This window comes from Cyanistes caeruleus, chromosome 13 (genome assembly GCF_971803275.1).
Source record: "Cyanistes caeruleus chromosome 13, bCyaCae1.hap1.1, whole genome shotgun sequence".
Lineage (NCBI taxonomy): Eukaryota > Metazoa > Chordata > Aves > Passeriformes > Paridae > Cyanistes > Cyanistes caeruleus.
In genome coordinates, this window is record NC_141713.1 from 15,343,370 (window position 1) to 15,367,209 (window position 23,840).

At 40.4% G+C, this 23,840-nt stretch overlaps 1 protein-coding gene across 34 annotated transcripts in view; it reads right to left on the reverse strand.

The window, feature by feature from the left end:
* Positions 1-1,159: 1,159 nt before the first annotated feature.
* OTUD7A (OTU deubiquitinase 7A) overlaps positions 1,160-23,840 on the reverse strand; it is a 109,274-nt gene continuing 86,593 nt past the window's right edge. For 19 of the 34 annotated variants that reach the window (XM_023934149.2, XM_023934152.2, XM_023934150.2 and 16 more), the window contains 9 exons: positions 23,463-23,681; positions 18,303-18,404; positions 16,776-16,903; positions 15,937-16,049; positions 10,407-10,534; positions 8,701-8,850; positions 4,826-4,940; positions 4,507-4,591; positions 1,160-2,703 (listed from right to left, as the gene is read on the reverse strand). In XM_023934149.2, coding sequence (XP_023789917.1) covers positions 1,270-2,703; positions 4,507-4,591; positions 4,826-4,940; positions 8,701-8,850; positions 10,407-10,534; positions 15,937-16,049; positions 16,776-16,903; positions 18,303-18,404; positions 23,463-23,681 — 2,474 coding nt within the window. In that variant the 3' untranslated portion in view covers positions 1,160-1,269. The remainder of the gene's footprint in view (positions 2,704-4,506; positions 4,592-4,825; positions 4,941-8,700; positions 8,851-10,406; positions 10,535-15,936; positions 16,050-16,775; positions 16,904-18,302; positions 18,405-23,462; positions 23,682-23,840) is intronic. The other 15 variants (XM_023934153.2, XM_086849165.1, XM_086849156.1 and 12 more) reach the window with 1 other exon arrangement.

Below are 23,840 nucleotides of genomic sequence, written 5' to 3' on the forward strand. Positions count from 1 at the left end.
TTCAACAGTATCTGCGGTGTCTGCTTTGCAGAAATGTTTCTGTGAGCAAAGTTTTATTTTCAAAAGTATTGCAAACACTTACGTAAATATTTGGATCTCAGACTTGTGCAAATCTGTGCTAGGAGCTGCCATTCCTGCTGGAGGCATTTTACAGCCATCTGGGAGCCTCCTGGGGAGGAGATGACTCACTCTAGGAGAAGACTTGAAAAGAGGTGGAGCCAACAGTCTTCAAGAAAGGCTCAAGTAGTTACATTTGCAATAATTATCACTCAATAATGTTCAGAACGAATAAGTAAATAATGATTAGGTTTTTGCACTAGCTAAGGGAATAAATTGATGGATTACATTGGTTTTGGCAAGCTGTTTGAGTCTAAAATGATCCTACATTTCCGAGCTGGTCATCAAATTTTCCATATCTAATAATTTTTTTTAATCTTAATTTTATTTTAATATTTATTTGCATTTTAACATCAACAAAAATTCTTCTGAAATTCAGGTGTGCAAAACTATACTGGGGGGGTGCTTGGGGACATGGAGTAATTGAATTTTCTTATAAAACCTGTTTAAAAACTCAGTGCAAATAAAAGTGGCTCAAATCTACTTTTTTTTTTTTTTTAAATGAAAATTTAGAAATAATTGGTAAAAACTTAAAATTAAGATGAGCTACAGCCCTCATGAATTCAGACCTTTCACTCCCATTTTTCCAGAATCATTCAATTCCAGACTGAAATATACAAATGTTAGTAGCAATGCAATATGCTGCCATGTTAAAAATATACAGTATGCAAAAATCACTACCCTCCTGAAAAAAAAGACTATGAAAAATTTAGATTTTACTGAGGAAAAAATATTCTCAATAATAGCTATATCATTTCAAATGTCTGCAAGGCAGATACTACCCTACTACAACACCACATCTTCACTAGTATGACTTTCACCTATCATTCTACTACCTGAGTGATGTCAGTGTAAATTCAGGCACCATTAGTAAATTTTTGACCAAACATATACACAGCACTGACAAAGGAGTAAACAACCCTTCAGCTTACCAGTATATGTAAAAAAGACACTGACAAAAATGGAAAATAATATATTTTTTTATGATAACTTATTCCTATTATTTCCTCAATGCCCTGGAAAAGCGAAGAGCTAGACACTATTTACTCATCAATCCTTTATTCTTTTTTTAAGGATTCATTTTACTGCAATCCAACACTGTTTACTTTGTAAGTAAGAAAACGGTAAAACTAAGTAGTCGTGGAAGAATCCTCAATGCCTGTGTCCCTTGCTGTCCCTCTCCCTGCGCTTTAACTCCTCTTTGTAGCAGTAGGAACAGTAATTTTCAGTCTCAGGACGACCATAAAAGGAACAGTTCTCCTTCTTACAGCGGTTCTGCTGGATGGAATATATTGGGCAAACTGTGCTTCTGCCTTGATTTTTGTCATTGTTCAGCCAGGTCTGAGGAGCATCCTCATCAGCGTACTCTAAGCAGTCTCTGATGTCCCCGGTGTTGAAGCCGTTCGTGTAGGTCTGGGACTTGTGTTCGGCGGGCCTGGCGTAGCTCAGCGACTCCACCGTGTTCACCGTGCGCATCCCGGGCAGGCGCGCGGGGCTGTAGCTCTGCGAGGACAGGGACCTGTTCTGCTGGGGATAGGTGGCACAGGTTTTCAGGGTGCCAACCACTGGCTTGTAGGTATCGTCCTGGAAGCTCGATGGCTTGGAGTTGACGTCATGCAAATGGATGACACTTTGCCTTTGAACGGGGGGAGTATGGCTATAGTGGGCAGACACTGGGATGGGGCCGCTTCTCTTGGCACCGTTGCTGGGTGAAGAAAAGGAGCCGGGAGTGGGACTAGTGCGGTCTTTAAATTTTAAAACCAGTTGAGTTGTATGGCTTTGAGGCAAGACGGGTGATGCCCTATCCTGAGGAGATGGTTCTAATTTTTCTTTTGAAAATGCTTCTGGCTCCAGTTTTCTACTAGAGGAGCCATTCAGCGCAGCCTTTTTCTCAGCTTCCTTCCTTTTCTGCTCCTGTTCTGCATTGAAGCGCTCCTGGGCACTGGTCAGGTAATAGCCGATCATCTCCTCGTGGAACTGATGCCTGTGACTGGTCAAGAGAAGGCCAGCAAAAATAAACTTTCGTTCACCCTGCATGGCAGCTCTCAAAATATTTAGGCTGAGTTTCACGTCTGTGCTGTACTTCCATGGGTCAGCCTGCTTGTCAGAGAAAGGTTTAGTGTTCACCTTTTCAGTGGGGGAGCTGCTGGCTCTGTCAGTCGGAGATGGAGTGGTCTTTTCAGAGGGAGATGTGCTTGCAGACTGTCCAGATTCCTCTTTGCTCCCTTTGCGAGACTTGGACTTCTTCTCTTTGACCTTCTCTACTGTGTCACCGTTTTTCCCATTCCCTGAATTGGCTCTGCTCATCTTCCCGTGCACCAGACCTCCAAGACCACCCATGTTCTTTTTCAGTTTAATTCCCAGGGTTTTACTGAGGCTTCCTATTTTATTGGCAACTGAATCCGTCCTGGTTTTGTCTTTATCTTTCCTTTGTTTGTCCTTTTCTTTTTCTTTACCGTTTTTGCCATTATTGCCATTGGAATTACTACAGATGGAATCTCGGTCTGAGTCCATTGAGTCAGCCAGAGACTGCACGTCTTCTCCAGCGGAAGCTGTAGGGGATTCTGGTTGAGCCAAAGGGGCCTGCTATGGAAAAGGAATTATAATTAGATACAGCCAAATCTGTTTCATACAGGAACTGATGCAAAAATACCCTCCCCAAATTCAGTGTGGATTTTGACACTGATTTTAAATATACTCTTTAATTTATGCACTGACATTTTTGACTGATTTCATCACTAAATAAAGCTTTTCTGGCTTTTTCTGGCTGTGCTTACTACATGTTTTGCTTGTTCCTACAGTAGCTTCTGGCTCATTTCAGGCACATTTGTAGAATAGAGGTCATCACTCAGAGGCTCTGGGGAAGTCAGTGCCTGAGTTATGGGGGAAGCGAGTCCCCTCCTGCCCCAGTGAGCCAGGACAGGGTGCAGACTCTCCCTCAGCCCATGGGAAAGGAGCTGGGGAGGATGCAATGGAAGGGGAATGAGCTGCTGCTGAAAGCTCTGAGTGGGATACAGCACACAAACCTGTGTGCAGCAGCAGCATTTCAAAATTGATTATGTTCAAAACACAGCTTTATTTAAATTGACCTTTTTATTTATTTAGGTCTCTAGTGCATGAAAGTTAAAGGTACCATGCACCAGAGCTAATCATCTTATCTGAAATATTAAACATTAAACTCAAGCAAGTAGGCTGAGGAATTCAAGGATGTGTAGTCATGTTTATTGGAAAAGCAATGTAGATAAAACTGGTCACAGGTCTGAGGTCCATTTTATTTCAGGTAACATGATAAAACACACTCCTTGAAAATACAATAACATGGATCCTAGGGTACTTTAAAATGGGTCTCTGCTCATGTACTCCTGCAGAACAGCCTTGCTTTCAGGTACCTTGAAGCTAAAATCTGCTAGACAGAAATCTGAAACACTCAATTGACTGCAAGGACATGGGGAGGGGTAAGCTCTGTACATTTATATACCTCTGATATAGAAATACTGCCTGTCTCTGTCCTTGGGTACTTACGTGTCCTCTCTCTCAGGAAGCGCTGAGCACCCCAACACCCAACTGGGACCAGAGGTGTTATTCCCACTGAGCAGAGGGGAGAGTGCCACAGTGACCTGACTGTGCTCATGCAGCAAATGCGAGCAGGGAGAGGTAACCCACATTCCACAAGGGCTCACCACTTACAACTGCAGGACCATTTTGACTCTCCTTTTTCTGATGTGGTAGCTACTGCTGTAGAAACTGTAGGAAAACAGAGTTTTCCTCTCTAGCAGATTGTTAAAATACCTTCTCCTTTTGTGCTCTGTTTCTCTGTTCAAACCCCATCTGTGTAGGCTGTCTAAATCACCTCCATCCTCTCCTAGCAACCTTTTGCCTCCAGCCCAACCCCTCCACATCTATTCAATGCAATTTGCAGAGAAATTTGTAGCTGACTCAGTGCCAGCTGGACATGGTTCTGAAACAGCTCTGGAAGAGGCAGGCTCCAGTTCGGTGCCAGTCTGTGGCCTTTCATCAGCCACTCTAAACTGGGAGCTGTCCACAGGTGCCAATGCACCCTCAGAAAGAAATTGGTGACCTAACAGTGGCATCAGGAGAGCAAGACAAAGTTCTGAGAAAACAATGATGAGGAAAGGTTTCTTTAAATTGCACAAACAACTGAATTATATAAGAGAAAAATTAATAGGCTAGAAGGCACATTTCAGCAAAAAATACACAAGCAACAGTGTTATTAAAACAAATAACCAGAAGAAACTGTAAACCTGACTGGCACCAGTGAACCATGAGTGACTGTCCCTGATACCAGGACACTAAGGTGTTTGCAGGCAGCTTATCCTACTGTTCCTTGTATCTCCCACGCTGTGGGACCAAGGGGGAAGTTCACCTTACCCGTGTCTCAGATGGGATGCGGATCCAGGTTACATTCATGTAGCTGTGCAGAAGATTAAGCTTTGCCTCAAGAGACAGAATCAAACTAAAGATAAAAAAAAAAGGGAACAATCAGTCAAAAAGCCTGAAAGAAAAAGCAATAGTTCATAACAGGGAGAGATGTAACAGCAGCTTGATTGTGATTGTCAGCTAAAGACCCCCCCCATGTCTTCTGCCATGTCAGCAGAGCTCATGAACAAAGTCCTTGCTGTTAGCAGTTCTCCCAGCTACAGCTCAAGACATTTTACTGCTTAACACCAAAGTTACAGAAAGGTCTTACTTGGCCAGTCTGGTGTTATCATTGTCATCTTTTCCCCACTCCCAGTCCTTCCCAGGATCCACCGCAAAGTGCAAAGGCAGTAACTTGTGTTCAGAGTCAGTCAGTGGGATCACCGCTGAAGCAGAGAAGAAACAAGGATTGGGGTGGGGGGAACAAAAGTGACAAAAAGAAGAAAAGACTCAGCTGTGAAAAGCAGAACCCCTGCTTCAAGAAAGGCAGAATTTATGCTGCAGAATATGCCTCATCCAGAGCAGCAGAAATGATTTATACTGGGCTCCATTTGTCTGTTTTCATGTTTGTGCAATGAAAGAGAAGAGGGAGAGGTTAGCACACTGATTGCTCCTGGAGTGAACGATAGTCACCTGTGGAGGAGGGGAGACCTCTGGAGAGAACCACACGGCCTGTGCTGCACTGTGCAATCAACATTTCCTGGAGACAAAGCCATTGGAAGAGCAGAAAGTAATAAAATGTTGCAATATTCCTGCCTATCTCTCAGAATCGGAGATTCACATGTTTGTCAATTATTTTGTCTTTTTAGTTTAGTACCTTTATACTGTCAAAGAAATAAAAATATATTGATATCGGCATTAAGAAACCAAGCAAACGGCAGTTACAATGATTTGGATTCAAACTGAATTAACATAATTGCAGAGCAGAGATCAACATATATATGGGCTAAGAGGTCAGTTTGAGGCCTCTGAGTGAGTGCAGTGCAAAGGCCATTATTGTTCTTACAACTCAGCACTGCTGCCCAGCAGTTTTGCTCTTCTGCTCTTTCCCCTCTTTGCTCAGGCTCTGCCCTAATGACTCTGCCTCTTAATGACTGCTTTATACTCATCATGCAGGGACCACAGTCAGATATCACTGAGCGTCTATCATTCGTCACCAGCAAGAGACTAAGAAATGAAACGATGTCAGTTTTAATTAAAGCCGCTGATTTGCTTCCATTTGATTAGGAAAGCAAGTAAAAGCTGTTGAGGGCCTGGGTAGGATCCTCAGCATGGTGCAGGTCACTGCTGCTCCTCTGAAAGCCAATCAAGGCGTTTACCTTTCTGCACTAGAACCCTTCAGGACTTGCCGTGGGTATTCATTCCAGACAATCCAAGAGCAAAGAAACCTAGAGAAGCCATCCAAACACCGTAGCGCTCATTTATCGAAACTTGACAGCACTAGGGGTTCCATGCTGTCTGTAACCCTTTCTGCGGTCCAGCAGACAGGCGCTGTCAGAGCGGAGGTGCAGCGCTTCGGTCCCACACTGTTCCCTGGCCCCGGCAGCCGCGCACGGAGCCGCTCCCGGCGCTGCCCAGAAAGGCCCAAAGCGGCGGCGCCCCCTGGCGGCCGCGCCGGGAAGCGCCGCGCTCCGCCCCGCAAACGGACACAACACTGCCCGGCACGGATGGAGCTCCCCGGGAAACCCCGGCCGCACGGGCAGGGAGCTCACATCTGCACTTCAGAATACACTGCCAAGCAGCCTCCTGAGGCGCTGGAACATCACAAATGTACAGCAGATGCGACAGACCAATACACTTCTAACACTCCCCGGTGTAATATGAGGCCTTACCCTAATGCATGCAATGACGTTGGGATAGAAACTTCAAAAAGTAAATGTGACTTTCTTCTATATGGGCTGCTTGAAACTAGCTGGTTTCCACATAGTTAAATAAATACTTTTTTATAAACAAATTTTAAAAGAATTATTTTTAAAGCTTGCTATTTCTACAGATTAAAAATGCTTAGCAATACTCCATTTTATTAAAATGCAAAGTTAAGTACAAAACAAAGCTTAGAGCTGATTGTCTATAGCATGTCACTGTTGTCTTAACTCCTGTACAAATTCTGAGTGTCAGAAATGTGTTCAGTGAGTTGAGCGCTTACTGTATCCCCATTCTAAGATATAGTCCGAGACCGACATGACATGACATGACATGACAAAACATTGCTGTTTTCATGGAATACAAGTCTGCTAAAGTAAGGGACTTTGAAAATTCTGTCTTCAGTGCAAGAGATTGCTTCTCTCAGGGAACTTTATTTGATAGCTGGGACTTAATCTAAGATTTACACAAGTTCCTGACAGAAAAGTATTTTTATGTCACAGCTGCAAGCAGGGTCCATCCCATTCATTTCTAAAACCAACCCCACAGACTGCAGCACCTCCCTGACACCCAGCAGGGTCTGCAGCTTTGGTTGGTGTTGGTCCCACTTGGCTGTGGGTCTGTAGCTGGAACTGCACTACTCCAAGCAATCTACCAGCCCTAATTCCAGCAGATGGGGTAAGTGACATGGAACAGCCGCTGGTTGGTCCATGGCAGTTTGAGACACACAGTGAGGACTCTGTTGCCATTTCCTAGCTGGATGTGCTGCCTTCTGTGCTGTGAAGGAAGTCACAGCACTTCCCAGCTCTCAGCCTCACTCCTCAAGTCCCACTATTCATCTAAAAAAACAACACTTAAACTCTTTCTGAACATGCCACTACAATAAAATACTGACACAAAGACCGACATGGTGCTGTTCAAGAGCGCTGCCACACCTCTCTCAGTGGTACTCTGAGCACAGCAGTGTGGAAAATTGCTTCCAATGCCAAGGAAGCAATCTCAGGGACAGTTGAGACCTAGTCAGTGTTTTCCACAAATAAAGACAGAAAACATCTGTATCAGTAGACCCTGCATTAATATAAAAGTATTTACCCATTTTTAATCAGACACTGGACTTCAAAACAGGAGGGCCCCAGGCACCCATCAGAATGCCAGGGGCTGTGTGCTGTGTGTAAAAAGTGTCAAAATGTGTTTTAAATCCTCTCCAGACAAGGGGATATTAGCATGTTTTCTCTTTATATCTATTTATAGTAGTGTTTCAAATGATCTGATACAAGACTCTATGCCAAAGCAGAACTTGAGGCATTCACATCAGTGTTTATTTGACCACAGATACTTCTCAAATACAGTCTCCTCCACTAGAGAGCTCAGCAGCTGCTAAAACACGTGTGTATGTCCCTGCAATAGCTCACCTTCAGATGCTGCTTCTGACACTTGGTTAGAGCATCAATACTACAAGTTATGAATGGCCTGGCTCTCCAGGATGCTGCTTCTAAGAAAGTGCTGCTCTAAGCTGCATGCTGATAGCCAAAATCTGCCCATGTGCTGAGGCCCCTGTGCCATTGCTGCTGACACTGTGGCTCTCCCTTGCCATGTGCCAAAGCTGCTCTGCTGACAAGATGCAAATCCCAGGCACTGCTGTGGTTGCTGCTGGACTGCTGCAGTCTCCAACAGCAACCAGCTTGGCAGCTACAGCATTCCCTTCATCCCAGAATAAATGCCAAATGCTCTCTGCTGCTCTACACAACTGAAGCCTGTGAATTCAAGGCCCTGAAGTAAGAGAGGTACAATCAGGTCACACAAAACAAGCACCACTTTGATTCACCGACCCTTGTAATTAACCTGGATGAACTTACACATGAAAGTCAGTATTTAATGTTTCTTACTCTGTGCTGGATATGTGGTAGGGGTTTCTCTCCCAGCACCTTTCCTGTGGGAATACAGGAAGATCCTACAGAAAGGCGTTTGCTAATCTGGAGAAGGATATTTAACATTATTGTAACATTATTGCTCTTTTAAGACCTAGGGTACTGAAGGCAGATAGATGTGCCTGAAATAAATGAAGTTCCTGTCACTCTGCTGATATTATTCCAGTTGTCAGAAAGGAAGAAATGGACTGTGCCATTGTCTTGTGATTAGACCACTCAGATTCCTGAACATGCAGCAATAAAATTTACTCGGTATTGTTTCCTTTCTGATAGATAAATACACCTACAGGTAAAGTAAAGTACTTTGTACACTGTATTCAATATATATGCCAGTGTTGCTGTGTTTAAAGCATACCTTGTTCTCTCTGTTGGTCTTTTTGTTCCATGGAGACAAGAGCAGAGAAATGGGCCTGATCATAGGCCAGCACAAGAGGTGAGCAATGGCATCTGTTTGGCAGAACTTCAAGTGGCAAATAAATTCCTCCAAACGGTATTGGTGCAAACGCTGGAGAGAAAAAGGAGATTTTTGCAACTATATGAAAGAACAGACAAGAGCTGTATAAATAATTGTGCTGCAATGTCTTCAGAGCTCCAGGACAGCAGCTTAAAGTGGGGTAATCAATGCAGAAAAGAGTCTCAACAACAAGGGGAATTGCATTATAAAAATATCAGGAAATGTACGAAGAACCATGAGGAAAACCTTCTGCTCTTACATAATTTTCCTTGCTCTAATTGTTTCTTAGTAAAGATATTATGGTCTTATAACAAAATCTTGATGACTCTAATGCATGTAAGCAGAGTTGTACCTTCCTGTAATTCTTCTAGGCAGAATTATTTTCTAACAATCACCAGTAAATACACTGTCAGGTCTTTTGGTAACATGCTCTGCTTGTGCCTTCTATTAACAGATTTCTATAAGAAACATTACAAACACGTTTATAGTCCACCCATCTCATCACACACATTGTATATATCTGAATGCATATACACATGTATATATGATAAAGTTAAGGAAAGACTCAAAAAAATCCTACAAGTAGAATTTGAATGGGATGTTCCACCTCAAGGGGTAAAATTTTCCTTTGGAAGATTCTACACTTGTTTATATACATAATTTTGGGAAACAGCAAGTTTGTGCAGGAAAATTCTATCAATGTTTTTGCTTCCAACCAATTATTTTTCCTTTGGCTATAAAAATATGATACTTTATTGCTGAAATATTTGCAAGATCAGTTCCCCTCATGAACCCCTCATTCTGGCTGTGACCAATGACTGCACTGTCTTTCAGGTGTGTTTTTCAATAATCTACAGAATAATCTACAATCATTACTTGTAGTTCATCATTTGCAATGGAAACTGAAATTATGCCGTATTTTCCTGGGGAAGTAAATTTCTGTAAACTCCATCATCACCTGCTTAACATCCTCCTTTAATCAGACAAACATCCCCCTTTAATTAATACCCTATCATGAATTAGAATTCTGTTTGTTCATGGTAGGAAGTGAGATGAATTTAATGCTCTGAGTTCTACTCAGAGAGTGTCCAGCTAGCTCCACATACAGATCTAACATTTGTGTGCTTGTATGTGCAAACTGAATAAAATATTCTGGACACTTTTGAGTGAGAAGCTGCAAAGGAGTCATTAAAAACAAAAATCCAAGATACACACATTTAAAATTCAATTTTTCAAAGTCAGATTAGATTGATTTCTTCAGAGTTTTAAGGGGCACCTAAATAACATGGCAAAATTAGAGCTTTATTCATTTAGACCAGTCCAGAAATGTATTGTGTTCTGTAATTTGGTGGTTATCAGTGGAATCATTAATAACGAATATCTAGGATAAAGAGGTTTTCAGCAAGGCTTATATAATTATCTTGTACTTTTTTATCTAATAGAAATGGACTGAGCATCGTTCTGTGTTTTCCTTTTTTTTTTTCTCTTTCAGGAAAAGACAGCAGTTCTGCCATAAACACTGATATGTTACAGCTGGGTCTTTTGCTGGTGTCAGTTTCCAGCTGATTCGACTTAGAGGTGCAAGGATCTCAAATAAAAGCTCTTACCTTCTCCCCCTGAGTCTCGTAACATCGTGTCTGCTACTACAACAATTGGTCTTCTCAAGATATGGGCTAAGACAAAAACATGAAATTCTTCCAAGCTCTCATACACTGGATCTTCTGCATTGTCCACTCTAGAAGACACAGGATGAAGACTTTATGAACCAGCCATGAATGAAACTTTGGTGGATCAACACACCCCAGCAGCTGTTTCTTCTTCACTGTCCCTTATATCTCCACTCTTCTAAACTCATATTTCAATCACGGAAGATGGTAAAAAGAAATGGAAAGGGAAATGTACTTTTGTAAGTAAAATAATAGCAGCATTTAAAAAAAAAACATGTCCAACTAGTATCACTATGCTTTAGATCAGCCCATCAATCTTCCAGGAGATGGAAATGCCCAATACCTTTAGAAGCCAACCTAGAAAGCCAATTTTCTACCAAACAGGTCATTCTTTTATCTGGACTGCAAGAATAAACCTGTTAAAGTCCCCAGCTCTCTAGCTGACCACTTCCAAGCCCTTCTATGACTGCATAAACGATTTAATGAATTTTTGCTTTCAGCTATCCCCTTTCTGTTTTCCCAATTTAATGTCATTGATGTCAGCAACACATTTCAAAGCTTTGCCCCTGCCTGGAAAACAAAAACCAACTAGATGGAGGAAGACTGAAAAATAGTAGGGTTGTGGGAAGCACACAAAAGTAAAGATGATAATTCACTGCTGAATGCCACTTAAGAATACAATACACCCAAATAAAGGTGGGCAAGGTGACACAGACACACTCTTAAATTGGGACAAGCACCTGTCCTCTTCCTGCCAGCTGTGCAGGGAACCTCCAGAACTGACTGTGGTTAATTTTCTGTGTATGTGAAGAACAGTTAACAGAGCAGAAGTGTCTGGACACTGCTCCAGAGTGTGTGGAACAAACACAGCAACCTCTCAGAGGTCTGACAGCATCCAGCCTATCCCTGGAACTTCACTTTAAAATCTTTCATCCCAGCCAAGCAGCACAGGAGGGTGGAAAGGATCACCAGCAGGTTGGTGCAGGACATTCACTGGTCAAGCAGTGGAATACCTCTCCTTCCTTGGATCCCTCCTCCCGCTACCCAGGAAATTTAATCAGGAAATTTTTCTTGATGTTCAAACCAGATTTCCCATTTTTCAGTTTCTTCCCCTATTCCCTACTGAATTCTTCTCCACAGCTGTCTGTGACAGTTTTTCAGCATTTGCAGTCCTTTCTGTCACCTCAGAGTTATCTCTCAGCCAAAAGCAACTCAGGGGAATCATCAGACAATACACCAGAAAGATTTCCAGCTATTTTCTCACATTAGTATTTCCAGCCTATCAGTCCTAATTTTTTCCTTCAAATCCTCTAATTATTCCTCATCTCCTAGTTAATGAGGTTTCTATAAGTGAAAAGCATATTCCAGATACAGCTGTATCAGAGGGACCTCTATCCCTTTGATCAGCTGTTGCCATGACTGACTGCACAAAGTCCAAAATTCCACTGAGCTTTTCTCCTCTTCAATACCACATCCCCACATTGCTTGATTCACTATCTCTGATCATATTCACACATTTCAAACCCTTCTCTGCTATTACACATTCCACTGTTCACTGCCACAGGATCAGTGGCTCAGGTCATAGTGGAGCTCTAGTGAACCCCTTATTCAACCCCTGCTCCATCAGGGCAATCCAAAGCCCTGGACTATGTCCAGACAGCCTTTGGGTACCCCCAAGGAGAAAGAGTTCAGAGCCTCTCTGAAAAGCCTTTTCAAAGCTCAATTTTCTACCATCACTGCCAGTAATTCATTTGGCATGTTTTATATTATTTCAGTGCCACTTGCTGAGGATTCAGTATGAATTTTCCTAAAGATTAATGAGAATGAAAAATCATCATTAACAAGTATCCATAGCAACCTGCCACATCCTTTGATCCACTGATCATTCCACTTTTTTTCAGGGATCTTTTATGCATGCTGGCTACACGACCATGAAAATTGTGGACAAAATAATTTTGTCGATAAAACATGGAAGCAAAAAAAATTTAAGAAACTGAATTAATTCCTCTGTTCATGTGAAGCTAACTTTAAATAATGAAATCCACTTATATAAGAGCATGTAAATTTGCATTGCAGAATCTTGCTCAACCAGAGCATTTGGATGAAATAAATTATCTCGATTCTAAGAGCAAATTACTAATAAAAACAAAAACAAATTAAAATAAAAATCTCAGCCTGACCTACAGGACCACTGGTACCTCCAGTCCAAACACAGCAGACACCGTTTCATCAGCCCAAAGAGACTCCCTCTCTTATGGAAAACCCAATTTGTACTGCAGCCAGGAATGAAAGAACAACCTCTTTCAAAAAGCTGGAAGGGAAAAGTCACCTACCCTGCTGTTCCACCTGGCTGGCTGCTGCTCTCTCGCCTGTAAACTGAGCAAGATCTGTTCTCATGCCCTTGGATTTCCTTCTAACAGCTCCCTATGGTAACCTTGCTTTCCTTCCCCACACACAGCTCCAGATTTTCAGTCCAACAGACTCTAACAGCCATTCTGAGTTTAGGGCCTGTTTTGGGATTCACAGAGAACAAGAGACCAATGACAGGGATAAAGTTCAACCTGGTGATTTGACAGAAGCAGGTGATCAGAATGAAGTCTCAGTTCAGAGCTCAGTTTGCCTCCATTCCATTTCTGACACCTTTATTTTCCTGCTTAACAATCCCCAAATGAAAACTGGCACAAACCACAGCTGCAGCTGTAGGTGTAGGAACCTCTCCTTTGATTTCCTTACAGCGTTTGTCAGCAATGGGCTTCAATTCAAACACAGAAAATTGCACAGTAGTGGAACATTCTGTCATTCTTCAAGGAAAAAAGGTATATTGAATTGACTAAAGGAAAGGAAACACAGAATGTGAATGCTTTGGGTTCCATATCTGAATCACCACAGCAATTTGGTTGTGCTTGGCTTCAGTACTTTATGTGAACTGAAAATAATCCAGATAAAAAGAGGTATTAGCCTTTAGAAACTATAGCTAATAATCAATAAATATGTTATAATGAACTATTTCTATTTGCACCCTGTAATTGCTGCGTACACTGAACAGTTTGAAAGAAATAGCACTCCTGTAACAGACACTAGATCAAACAGAAATAATTTTGGGGCAATGTCTTGTTAAATGGTCTAAACTAAATTCTGTACAAATTGAGGGTCTTGCACGGCTGCAGGAGTTGTGCCTGGAGAGCTGCTTGTTGAAGCACCCTGAATACCAAACCAAGTCCAAAACCTCAGAAGACGCTTGCATTTGAGAGGTACTTCCTGCTTAAGTCTTCTTGGTTTCTGCCAACAACACACAGGAAGATTACAGCAGTATTCCCTCCCTTCTTCCCCATTTTGAGTCCCTTGAATTTATTAGTAAGAAAACTTCAACAGCACAGACACAGCTAGGAGGTGATAATAAGTACAAATACCATCCACTTCCAGATGTCTGTATGAGCTCAAACCATGACAGCACCTGGGTTTTCAACAGTGAATAACAGTGATATTCACTCTCACATGAGAATAGGCTCTGACAATTGCACAGTGAAGGAAGGGGTTGGAACTTACTTTTGAGTAGGATGGCAATATTTAGGTTCTTAACAAAAAACAGGGTACCAGACATTTTCCTTTTTTCAGTGCAGTTCCTTCAATCCATTTACAAGCAAAAGCTCCTGCTTTTGCTTGTAAATGGAGATAAATGAAGCAATTTTGTTAATCTAGAATTAGTTTTTTACATTTACAGGAAGATGTGCAAATCTGTTTCAAAAAAAGAATTTGTTTCATAAATTTGCTCTGCTTTACATGTTAGAAACATGAGCTTAATAACCAGGTTTTTCTGTGTTTCCTTTTTCTCTTTTTCTAGCTTCCCACTCTCAGAATGAGTGCCCTCAAAGGAGAAATCTTTCAGTTTAGCAACAATTGTTGATCCCCTTTGCATACAGATAACTCTGAAAAATAACTAAAAGAAATTTGCAGGTGTGAATGAGGCAGCACAATTCCAGCCTTAGGTTTGTCACTGAACTCTTTTGAAGCAGATACAACTTCTGATGCTTCAGCTAATTCTGACACCAAAGGAAAACATTTCATCTACAGTTCAAAGACTGATGTGCAAGCCTGCTTAATATAGCATCTATCTAGAGGACATAATATACCCTATCTCAAAAATACTATTTTGATATTCCTTTTCCTTGTCAAGGGCCCTACTTTGAACATGGGCTCATTAAACAGAAAAAATAATTCATTCTGTCACATTCATTCTGTCTTTGGAATGAATGTAAAGAGAAGTATTCATTCACATCTCGAATAGGATAAGTTTCTTCCCTGATTCATTTTCCATTCCTTATTTCAAAGGAAAAATTAACTGTTGGCTATTTGTATTTACTTTATTTTGACTGGAAAAAAGATAAATGCAAACCATGATGAAAAGGTTATTTATGTACTAGTACTGCTCCCTATGTAGGTACCTGGTGAAGGTTGACTGCCTGGCAAAGATAACATTTGAGGGCATCTCTGACTAGAAGGTACTGAAAACATGTGGTACATAGAACATACAGAATGAAGTGGAACAAGTCAGAGAAAATTTGAGCTGAATGACCAGATTTAATAGAAATATGAACTGAACTGAATTAGAAAACTGGAACATATCAAGAGAAAAATATCTACAAATACAGGAAACAAACTAGAAATTAAAATGAGAATATTTTTTTTTTTTTTTTTACTTCAGAACAGAAGAAAATGAGACAGACTGTGGCTGACAATTTTTTAAGCAAAGTCCTCTGGAATTCCTAGAATTACCTGTCCTTAAAATCACAAGGTTAAAGGGAAAATAAAATATTCTTTCAGAGCCCAAAGAATGTTTTCTATGAACTTTATTACTCTACAATTACTCTAATTGTACTGTCTGCCTTATTTTGTCAGTTTACTTATCACCACACTTGATTTTCTTCACAGGAAACAGCAGGTAGAGAAAATAAGGCACTGAGCAAACAATAAATATTTTTAGTGATAAACACTAGACACAAATGCTAATGCTTCTGCGTTCTGAAGGCTGGTCAATAATCCTCTCCTTTGGGGATAACTGCACTGGAAGTGAGGGTTTTATCACAGTGGGTATTTAAAGCAGATTCTATGTGTGGGTCAGGGGTATTTAAATGTTGTAGGTACGGTTTCATCCCTAACTTTTTCATAAATATATTCCTGAAAAAAAGCTAAGTGATACTGCCAATATGCTTGTTCCACAAGCAAAGCAATTAGGATTTATTAAACCAAGACTCCTTTGGATACAAAATAACCTCAAGTTAGTGTGGTAACTGTACAAGAAAACATCACCAAAATGCTAAATATTATAATGGGAAATTTAGATAATTCTGCCAAAAGAGTAAACAGTTGTAATGGCAGTCTGGTGGTGCTATGAACACCTTAATTCAGTTGTGCTGTGTTGTTTTCCTGCTGAGAATAAAGCCCCAGAGATTCTGCCACACTCTGAACTTACCCCCCACCAGTGCCCCCGTTCTTGCTGAAATGCGTGCGGGGCTCGCTCGACGCCAGCTTGAGCAGCTCGTTCCACTCGCGCTCCCACTCCTCTTCCGTGTATACCAAACCTGACTATGGGGCAGAGGGAAATGCTGTCAGTCTGCTGACACAGTGTAAGCACAGCTCTGTGGCACTGTTTACAACTAACTTGTGTTTCACACACGACTCAGTTCAGTATCTTGGACCATTAGTAGTTCAACATTTCTATTCAGGTGAAAGAATATTAACTTATTAAAAATATCTAAAATACCAACTCTAGAGTTAGCACATTCACTTGTTTGCCTTCAGGATTACTCCTGAAATTGGGTTTTCTAGCTACTGCTTAGGCACAGACATCTTCAGGAAATAGTAACATGCTGAAGGTACAGCTTTTAATCAAAAGTCAAACCAAATTTACAAATTATTTCAGTTAGAACACTTCCACTCCATATTTGGCCACAGCTCTAAAAATCCTATATCATGATTCTGGGAAATCTTTCCTAAATGGAGTTCTCTCTCTTCTGTGGATTTCATCCACTCATTTTAAAATGCTTTTGATAGCTAAATTACACATTTAATTTTCTACAGGTTCCAAATGCATCTTAGACCTTTTAGGCACAAAACTCTGCATAGTTACACCCACAAAGCTACACACACATTTGCATTCTGGTATGAAAATTTCAAATATAAATATCTCCTTCCCCATACAAAATGGCAGCACAAGGAACTTGATAGCAATTAAAACTTTCACAGCAAACTTCAGAGGAATGCTTTTAACCCTAAATGATATTAACAAGGCTGTCTTTGTGCCATACAGACCTCCTTATTCTGCTGAGTCTGTTGCCATCTCCATCTTCTTTTCAGTGCTTCCCTTTCAGCTCCACTTCTCATCATAGTATAGAGGGCTTTCCGTAACACAAGGTCCCGGTCGTGAAATCCCCACATCCCTAAGGCAGCACAAGATGACATCCAGTTTTAAAGAAGCTACAGTGAAATAGAAATAGCTAATTGAAGATTCTCCCTAGCAAATTATTCACTCACTATTTTTAAGGTTTCCAAAAGAAAGAGTCGCTGCAGATAAGCTAATGAACAGCAAGAGGGAGTTCTAACACATTTTAAACTTTGATTAAGGAACGACCAAGGATTTGAGCTGCTTCAGTGTTTGCTTGCATGCAACTGCAACTTTGCTCCAAGCCATGGAATATTCAGTGCACAGGTTGGTTTTAGCTGCAGCTGCCAGCAGGCACAAGGATGTTAATGAGCACTGCAGGCACCTCGCAGAATTACGGACAGTGCTGGCCCCCAGAGGCTCCGGCTCTTCCACAGCAAGAAATTTCCTTTGGCTTCAACACCCAAATGAAGAGACAAGCATTTAAGATGATAGAAAGACTAAAAATACAACCAGCCACAGGCTTTCAAGTTCATTTTAAGATAATGAAACTACTTTATATGATTGGGAATAGTAAAGAAAGCAGAGCTGTCCCCAGTCCTGTGCCTACAGACAGCTGTGTTTCAGTCACCACATTGTCAGCTGCTGGATTCAGGTCAAAATTCTCAAAGCATTTGCAGTAATTAACATACAAAATGAAGCAGACAAAAATAAAAGGATCCTTGGAAACAGCAAAACCTCTTTTCTTACTACTTCTTTCAAAAGGAGGAGTCTCTTCAAAATATTAAAAATCCCAGTGTTTTTAAAAACACACTCTTTGGAGTACTTTTGGTGGAAGATTTTGGCAATCACAAAAAAATCTAACTTTCCTCATAATAGGTTAGGAAGTAGAAAGCACATAAAAGACCTTCAGCTTCACAGGTTTCTGCTGATTTGCAGAAAGGCTTAAAAAGCCTTGTATAAACAATTAATTTATCAATTGGAAATTATATTAATTCACCCCAAGTGCTGTTTCACATATGCTTAAACTCTACAAGGAACTATCAGAGATAATAGCTTGACATTATATTCTTGAATCTCAACTGTTAGAAGAAAATCAAGAGAATGAATGAAATTCCTTGCACATAATGGGAACAATCCTGCAGTAGCACCTGGAATTTGCCTTTTCCAGACCTGTTAGGCCAGCAACATGGTAAATATAAGGAAAGTACAGATCACTGGTATTTGAGATACATGGGTTTAGATACTGTTCCAGTTATATCCTGAGAAATCTTTTCCTTTCCTGCTTTAGGCATGCTTGAGGGAAACAATACTACAGTAAAATGTGGTGGACATATTGCTCCAGAATTAGACTTTTAATGGAAATCTTTATATCTCACATGTTTCTGATCTTTGGCTGGGGCTAGAGGAGAGCAGTGAATATTTCTGGCAGGTTTCCTGCCCACACTGTCCCTTACCTAGAGAGGCAGCATGCAGGAGGCAGTTTCCATCACCCGTTGTCGCCAGGGGCAGCAAGCGCTTGCAGCTTGTGCACACCGTGGACCACCAGTTGAGGCGTCCTGGAAAGGAAACACCTGTTACAGGGGAGAGGAACCTGGAACAGGAGCAGTGCTCTGTGCAGGTCAACACAGAGCAGGAGGGGCAACCATGAACATCCTCTTTACCAAATGAGCTTAAAAATAAAGTCAAAACTGAAAAGATAAGAAATCAGGCAGATAAACTATTCTCCATATGGTCTAGAAAAGAGCACCTTAAATTAATTTGCATCTTCTAGTCTTATATGCTGCATCCAGGGATGGATTTCCAAGGAGTTTATTGCCTTAATACCATTATGAACCTTGCTGTCAGCTCCTAAACATAATTGACATTGGCCTCCCACACACACAAGACAGATTACATTAAGGTAATAAAGGAATTTTTCTTTTGTCAAAAGACAAAAGTAATATGTATGGTAATCAAGATATGTTACTATAAAGGTAAGTTTATTAAGTAAATTATTTCAGTCAGATGGATTGTTTCAACAGCTGATTCTCCTCTCATTTCCCATAGTGTAAATCATTATTAGATCTACTAAAACCAACAGCTACACTACCAGAGAATTAAAATGACACCAAAGCATAGCCTGAGGCGTAGTATAGAATGTGACCTTTCTCTTTTGGGAATACTTAGAGAATCACTTATCTACCATTGCTATGACAGAAGCATGTTTTACAGATTATAAACCAGAGATGGGTACTAGAAAAGCCTGGCAAAAGGACAGATGTTCAATGAAGCAGTAAGTCAAGAAGACTCTCATTGCCCAAGCCCACACTAAAGGTAGGTAATTCCTGGTACACAGGTTGCCATGTGGTAGCAAACTGGAGTGCTGAGTCTTGGTTAAAAGGTCATGTGAGTACCTCTAGTAGAAAGAAAGCAAGTGGGGCTAATTGTATAACATCTCTGGGGATGAGGAAGAGCAGATGATTAACAGGGATGAGTAGAGCTGGTACATTTCCCAAGACCTGGCAGGTCTGTGGGTAATGCACAAATGAATAATTGAATGAATAATGCAATAGACAGACTTTTTCTCCCCCATTTTCTTGACTGGGAAGCTGGGAGGAAATAGAATTTATGTATTTGTACAGGCAGTTCTGCACTTAAGGCTAAGCCCCAAAACAGAAGGAAGTTCAAACAACAAATAAATGTCTCTCCATTATGAAGTTTTCATTGCACAATTATATTGAAGTTTATTTGTAACTACAGGTAATACACATTAGGGGAAAAATAGTGTAGCAATACTTTTTATGTACCCCAGTTATTTATTCTGGGTACTTAGAACTATGGATTTAAATTGCAATTAGTCAGAATGGGTTAAAAGTACCACACTGTAAAGATGCATAGCAGATCAATAAGCACATCTGGTAATCCTCAAATGATTTTAGCAGCTGCCTTGTGAATGCACAAAGGCTTACTGAGTTCTAAATTAAATATGCAATAAAGAAACTTAATTTAAAGCACTATTAGACATCCTTTGGAAAGGAAAACTAGATCATTTTTAACAACTCCTGCATCTGTGAAATAACAACTTGCCTCCATTTTTAGCATAATGTTTTGGTGGAATCATATTCAGCAGTAAGTTACACCAAGGTGCTGCATAAAGCAGAGTTAGAAGACCTGAAACCAGACAGACCTTAGGTAGGACTTAAGGAAATATGAGTGGCATTGCTTTGCAGATTAACTTACATCTATTGGTAAGAAATGCCAAAGTCTGGTGTTTATGAATCTTTTGAGTAACAGGAGGTTTCTATAAAAGTGATCTTCCATAAAGTGCATTCCACAAAAAGCATTTGGGGACTTGGTTAATATTATAAAGCTTATGGCTGACCAAAAAAAAATAGCAGATATGGGTTTATTATTGGATTATTACAAAAAAGTGGTGCATTTTCATTTTTCAAATCTAGGGGTTATAGTGGGTCCCTTTAGGGAAAAAAAAGAGGGAAATTGAGCTTAAATGAAAACTGAGATCAAACATTTCCACAATTTTGGTGGATTAGTTTGGGGGACATGAAGCCCAGGCTTAACAGCATATTACTGTTAACTTTGGCTGTAGCTGTATAAAATGCTTCTTAGAAAACACAAACATGAGCACAGAAAGAAAAGTGTAGGAAAACAGTTCTTGGACTTTCATACAGTATACTTGTACTATTTGTATTGAATTATATTTCAGCACTGCAATAGAATTGGGTTTTCCTTCAGATCAAAACACTGTGTTAAACCAGCCATTCCTCTGCCTGTACTGTTTTTTAAAAACATAGTATTTCAGTACAGCAGTTTTCATTGTATCTCTCTTTGTGTCAACCCACACATTAACAACACACAGGGGAGCATGTGTCTATAATGAAAATCAACTTGCTGCAGCAAAATATTTAGAATTATAAAATTGCTTTCACACAGACTTCATTTAATATTATCAGTACCTTGGGCCATCCTCTATTGAACAACCACATGAATTACTGCCAGAGCTCACAGAGGTCAGTCTGCCTGTTACTCACAAAGCTGACCTCATTCCAGTTCTGGCAATAATCAACAGCTGAGGTAACAAAAGGGACAAAACCTCAAAATGTTTTTGTGAATGTGATGCATTCTATCTTTTCAGAAGAATATTTAGAAAACAATCATATTAAGGAGTAAATAATACACTGCAGTAGTAGGGAGTAAGTAAATAACACTGCCTTTCTCTGGGCCTTTCCTTTATCATCTCACAGAGCACTTTGCAGTAAATTGGGAACTTGGTTCTGAATTTCCATACAGATAGGATGCAACCAGGATATGCTGTCACATAGGGATGTCAAGGTAGCAAGAGTTTAAGCATATAAAAAAAGAACATAAAAACTTTACAGGCTTTTATAGATACACAGCTCATATCATCACTTCAGAACCCATGTGTGACACTGTTAGAGGCAATTCTGCTCTCCCAGTCCAGGCTTTGGGAGTAGTAAGCTGTTAGTTCCTAGCAAATTTCCTCCTCCTTTTGCCTAATCAGCTTCTTCCCTATTTATTTTCTCTTGAAATTCATGGCATTATACCCAAGCACACTCACCTCTTCCTTTAACATCCCCAACCTCAGCTACAAAAGCTACTGTCTTTCATGAAACTTGGTTTGAAATAGATTATAGGCTCTTTGCAGGGAATGCACCTCATCTTTTAGGTTTTTTCATGTCATTGACCAAACCATAGTCAAACTGTTGGTAGGAGACAATAAAATGTCTAATACTCTGTGGCTTTCCTATTAATTCACTCTCTTCATTTTGTACAACAAATAAAATAAAATAGGCAGGGAACTGAATATCTTGACATCTAAAACAAAGAGAAGAGGTTTGTTTCTATGAAGCCTTACGTGATTTTTTAAGCAAACTGTTTGATCTGTTTAGTTTACTTGAAATACAGAAATAAAGAAGTTCCAGATTATTTGAATGAAATGCTCACAAAGTAAACTAAGTCTATGTAAGGCTACAAGGAAACCTGTGATCAAAACCCTAAGTACTCCAAATGGTAAAATCTTCTCCTTTCCAGGATGCAAGAGGCTCTGGGAATGAAGGCACATTTCCAGTGTGTGTCAAGTTACTGCCCTTATTAATGTGCAAAAATAATAAATGATTTATTCTAATTTTCAGAGAGATTTGAGAGAGGAATGCTAAGAGGCAGCAAATTCAGTAGTTTCTGCAGCCATTTCAAGTTCAAAGCCAGCTAGCTCTGTATGGATTAGAGGATGTCAGCTCTAAATTCACATATTCTCTGATTTTAAGATCAGAAAGCCTCTGTGATCCTCTAGTTCATATTAGACTGTAAAGGCTGTAATTGCACTGAAGCAGGTAGGTCAACAATGGTACTGTACCAAGGTATCTTCTGATATTCCTATGGAATTTGGAGGGTTTGGCAGAGCTCCCAGAGGAAGAATCATGCTACTTTTTCCCTGTCCTCCTTGGGTTAGCTAGTTCTTAGAAAAACTGGATATATTTCTTGATGGGTGACTTGCAGTTTTGATGTTTCATAGCTGCCTGGTAGCATTCCTACCTTATTTCTACACTGCTATTTCTCCCAGAAAAAGGCCTTCTGAGCACTGCTTGGGGTTCTTTTCGTTGGTTGTAGGTTTTGTTTCTTTTTCCTTAAGTATGTGCTGTTTGAGGCTATTATCTGTCTGGCTTTTCAATTACCAAAGCCAATAAAGAGCACATGACAACACCTCATAAGTACTTAGTGGGACACCAGATCCGGCCTCAAATCAGAGCTGCACTTTATCAGTTTGGGCTCACACAGGGCACCAGGGCTGGAAAATTAACCTCAGATCAATCCCAAATGTTACACAAGCCAGCAGAGCAATACACACACAAAAAAAGCAACTTCCATATCCCACAAGCAACCATGAAATCTGATTTTACAACTCTTTTATATCACCAGGGTTGGGCATTTCACTATATAGATGCGTTCATTTCATGGTTCATTAGCACTCCTGCTGTTTTGTAAGGGACCAATACTAATTTTAAATAGATTCCTCCATATCCTTCAAAATTGGCTTACAACTTTAAACTACTAATAGATGTGAATTAACATTAATTTTAAATATTTACACTTTTTTTCCCCATGGCAATACTGAAGTATTACTTTAAAATTATGTAGTTTCTCATTTTAAAAAATAATAAATACATAAAATACATATCTAGAAACTATTTTCTCAAGCTGCAGCAGAATTTGAAGATGTTTCCTTTCACAGTCACTGCAATGTAATTTTCTCATGAGAACTGAAAGTACCAATCCCCTCTGACCATCCAGACTCCAGTCCTTGTCTATTAAATGTCTTCCTCATCACTCCTTTCCTTCCTTTCTCAATTTCTTTGTTTTATTAACTAAATTTGGTGTTTTTTTCTGTAAGGTTTTAAAAGAAACAGAGGATTGGGATATGTGTCATTTGGCAAAGAACACAGTAGTTGCTTTTACTCTCTGGCTTTTATTTCCCAGGCAGGATGTGCAAGCTCCAAACACAAAGCAGGATTAGAAATGCCACTCAGATGTTGTACTGGCCACCTACTGGCAGCCATGGTGTCACCCAGCCTCTGACAGACACCTGAGGTGTCACCCACCTGCTTGCTCCAATGCAACCATGGTGGCCTGCTCGATTAAGTCCCGTTCGATGAAGCTCCTGAAGTCCTCGCTGTACACGCTCAGGTCTGGCAGCTGGAATGTGTAGATAGGCATCTCCAAAGGGAACTGCTCATTGCTGCAGTCGTTTGCTACATGTGAGCGAGCAAGGGAGACTATGGCTGAGCTGGCATGGGAAATTCCTCTGGAAAGACGCTTTTCTGTAGAGGAGCCAAAGAGAAGCTAGATTGGTACCACCGCATAAAAGGCTGGCAATGCCAAGGCTGGTGAATGCACATTGATTTCACTAGGAATTTATTCCACATCTTGTTTGCTACCTTTTTCAGGTTATCTCCCTGCTGCAAAAGATTGCTTGTTCC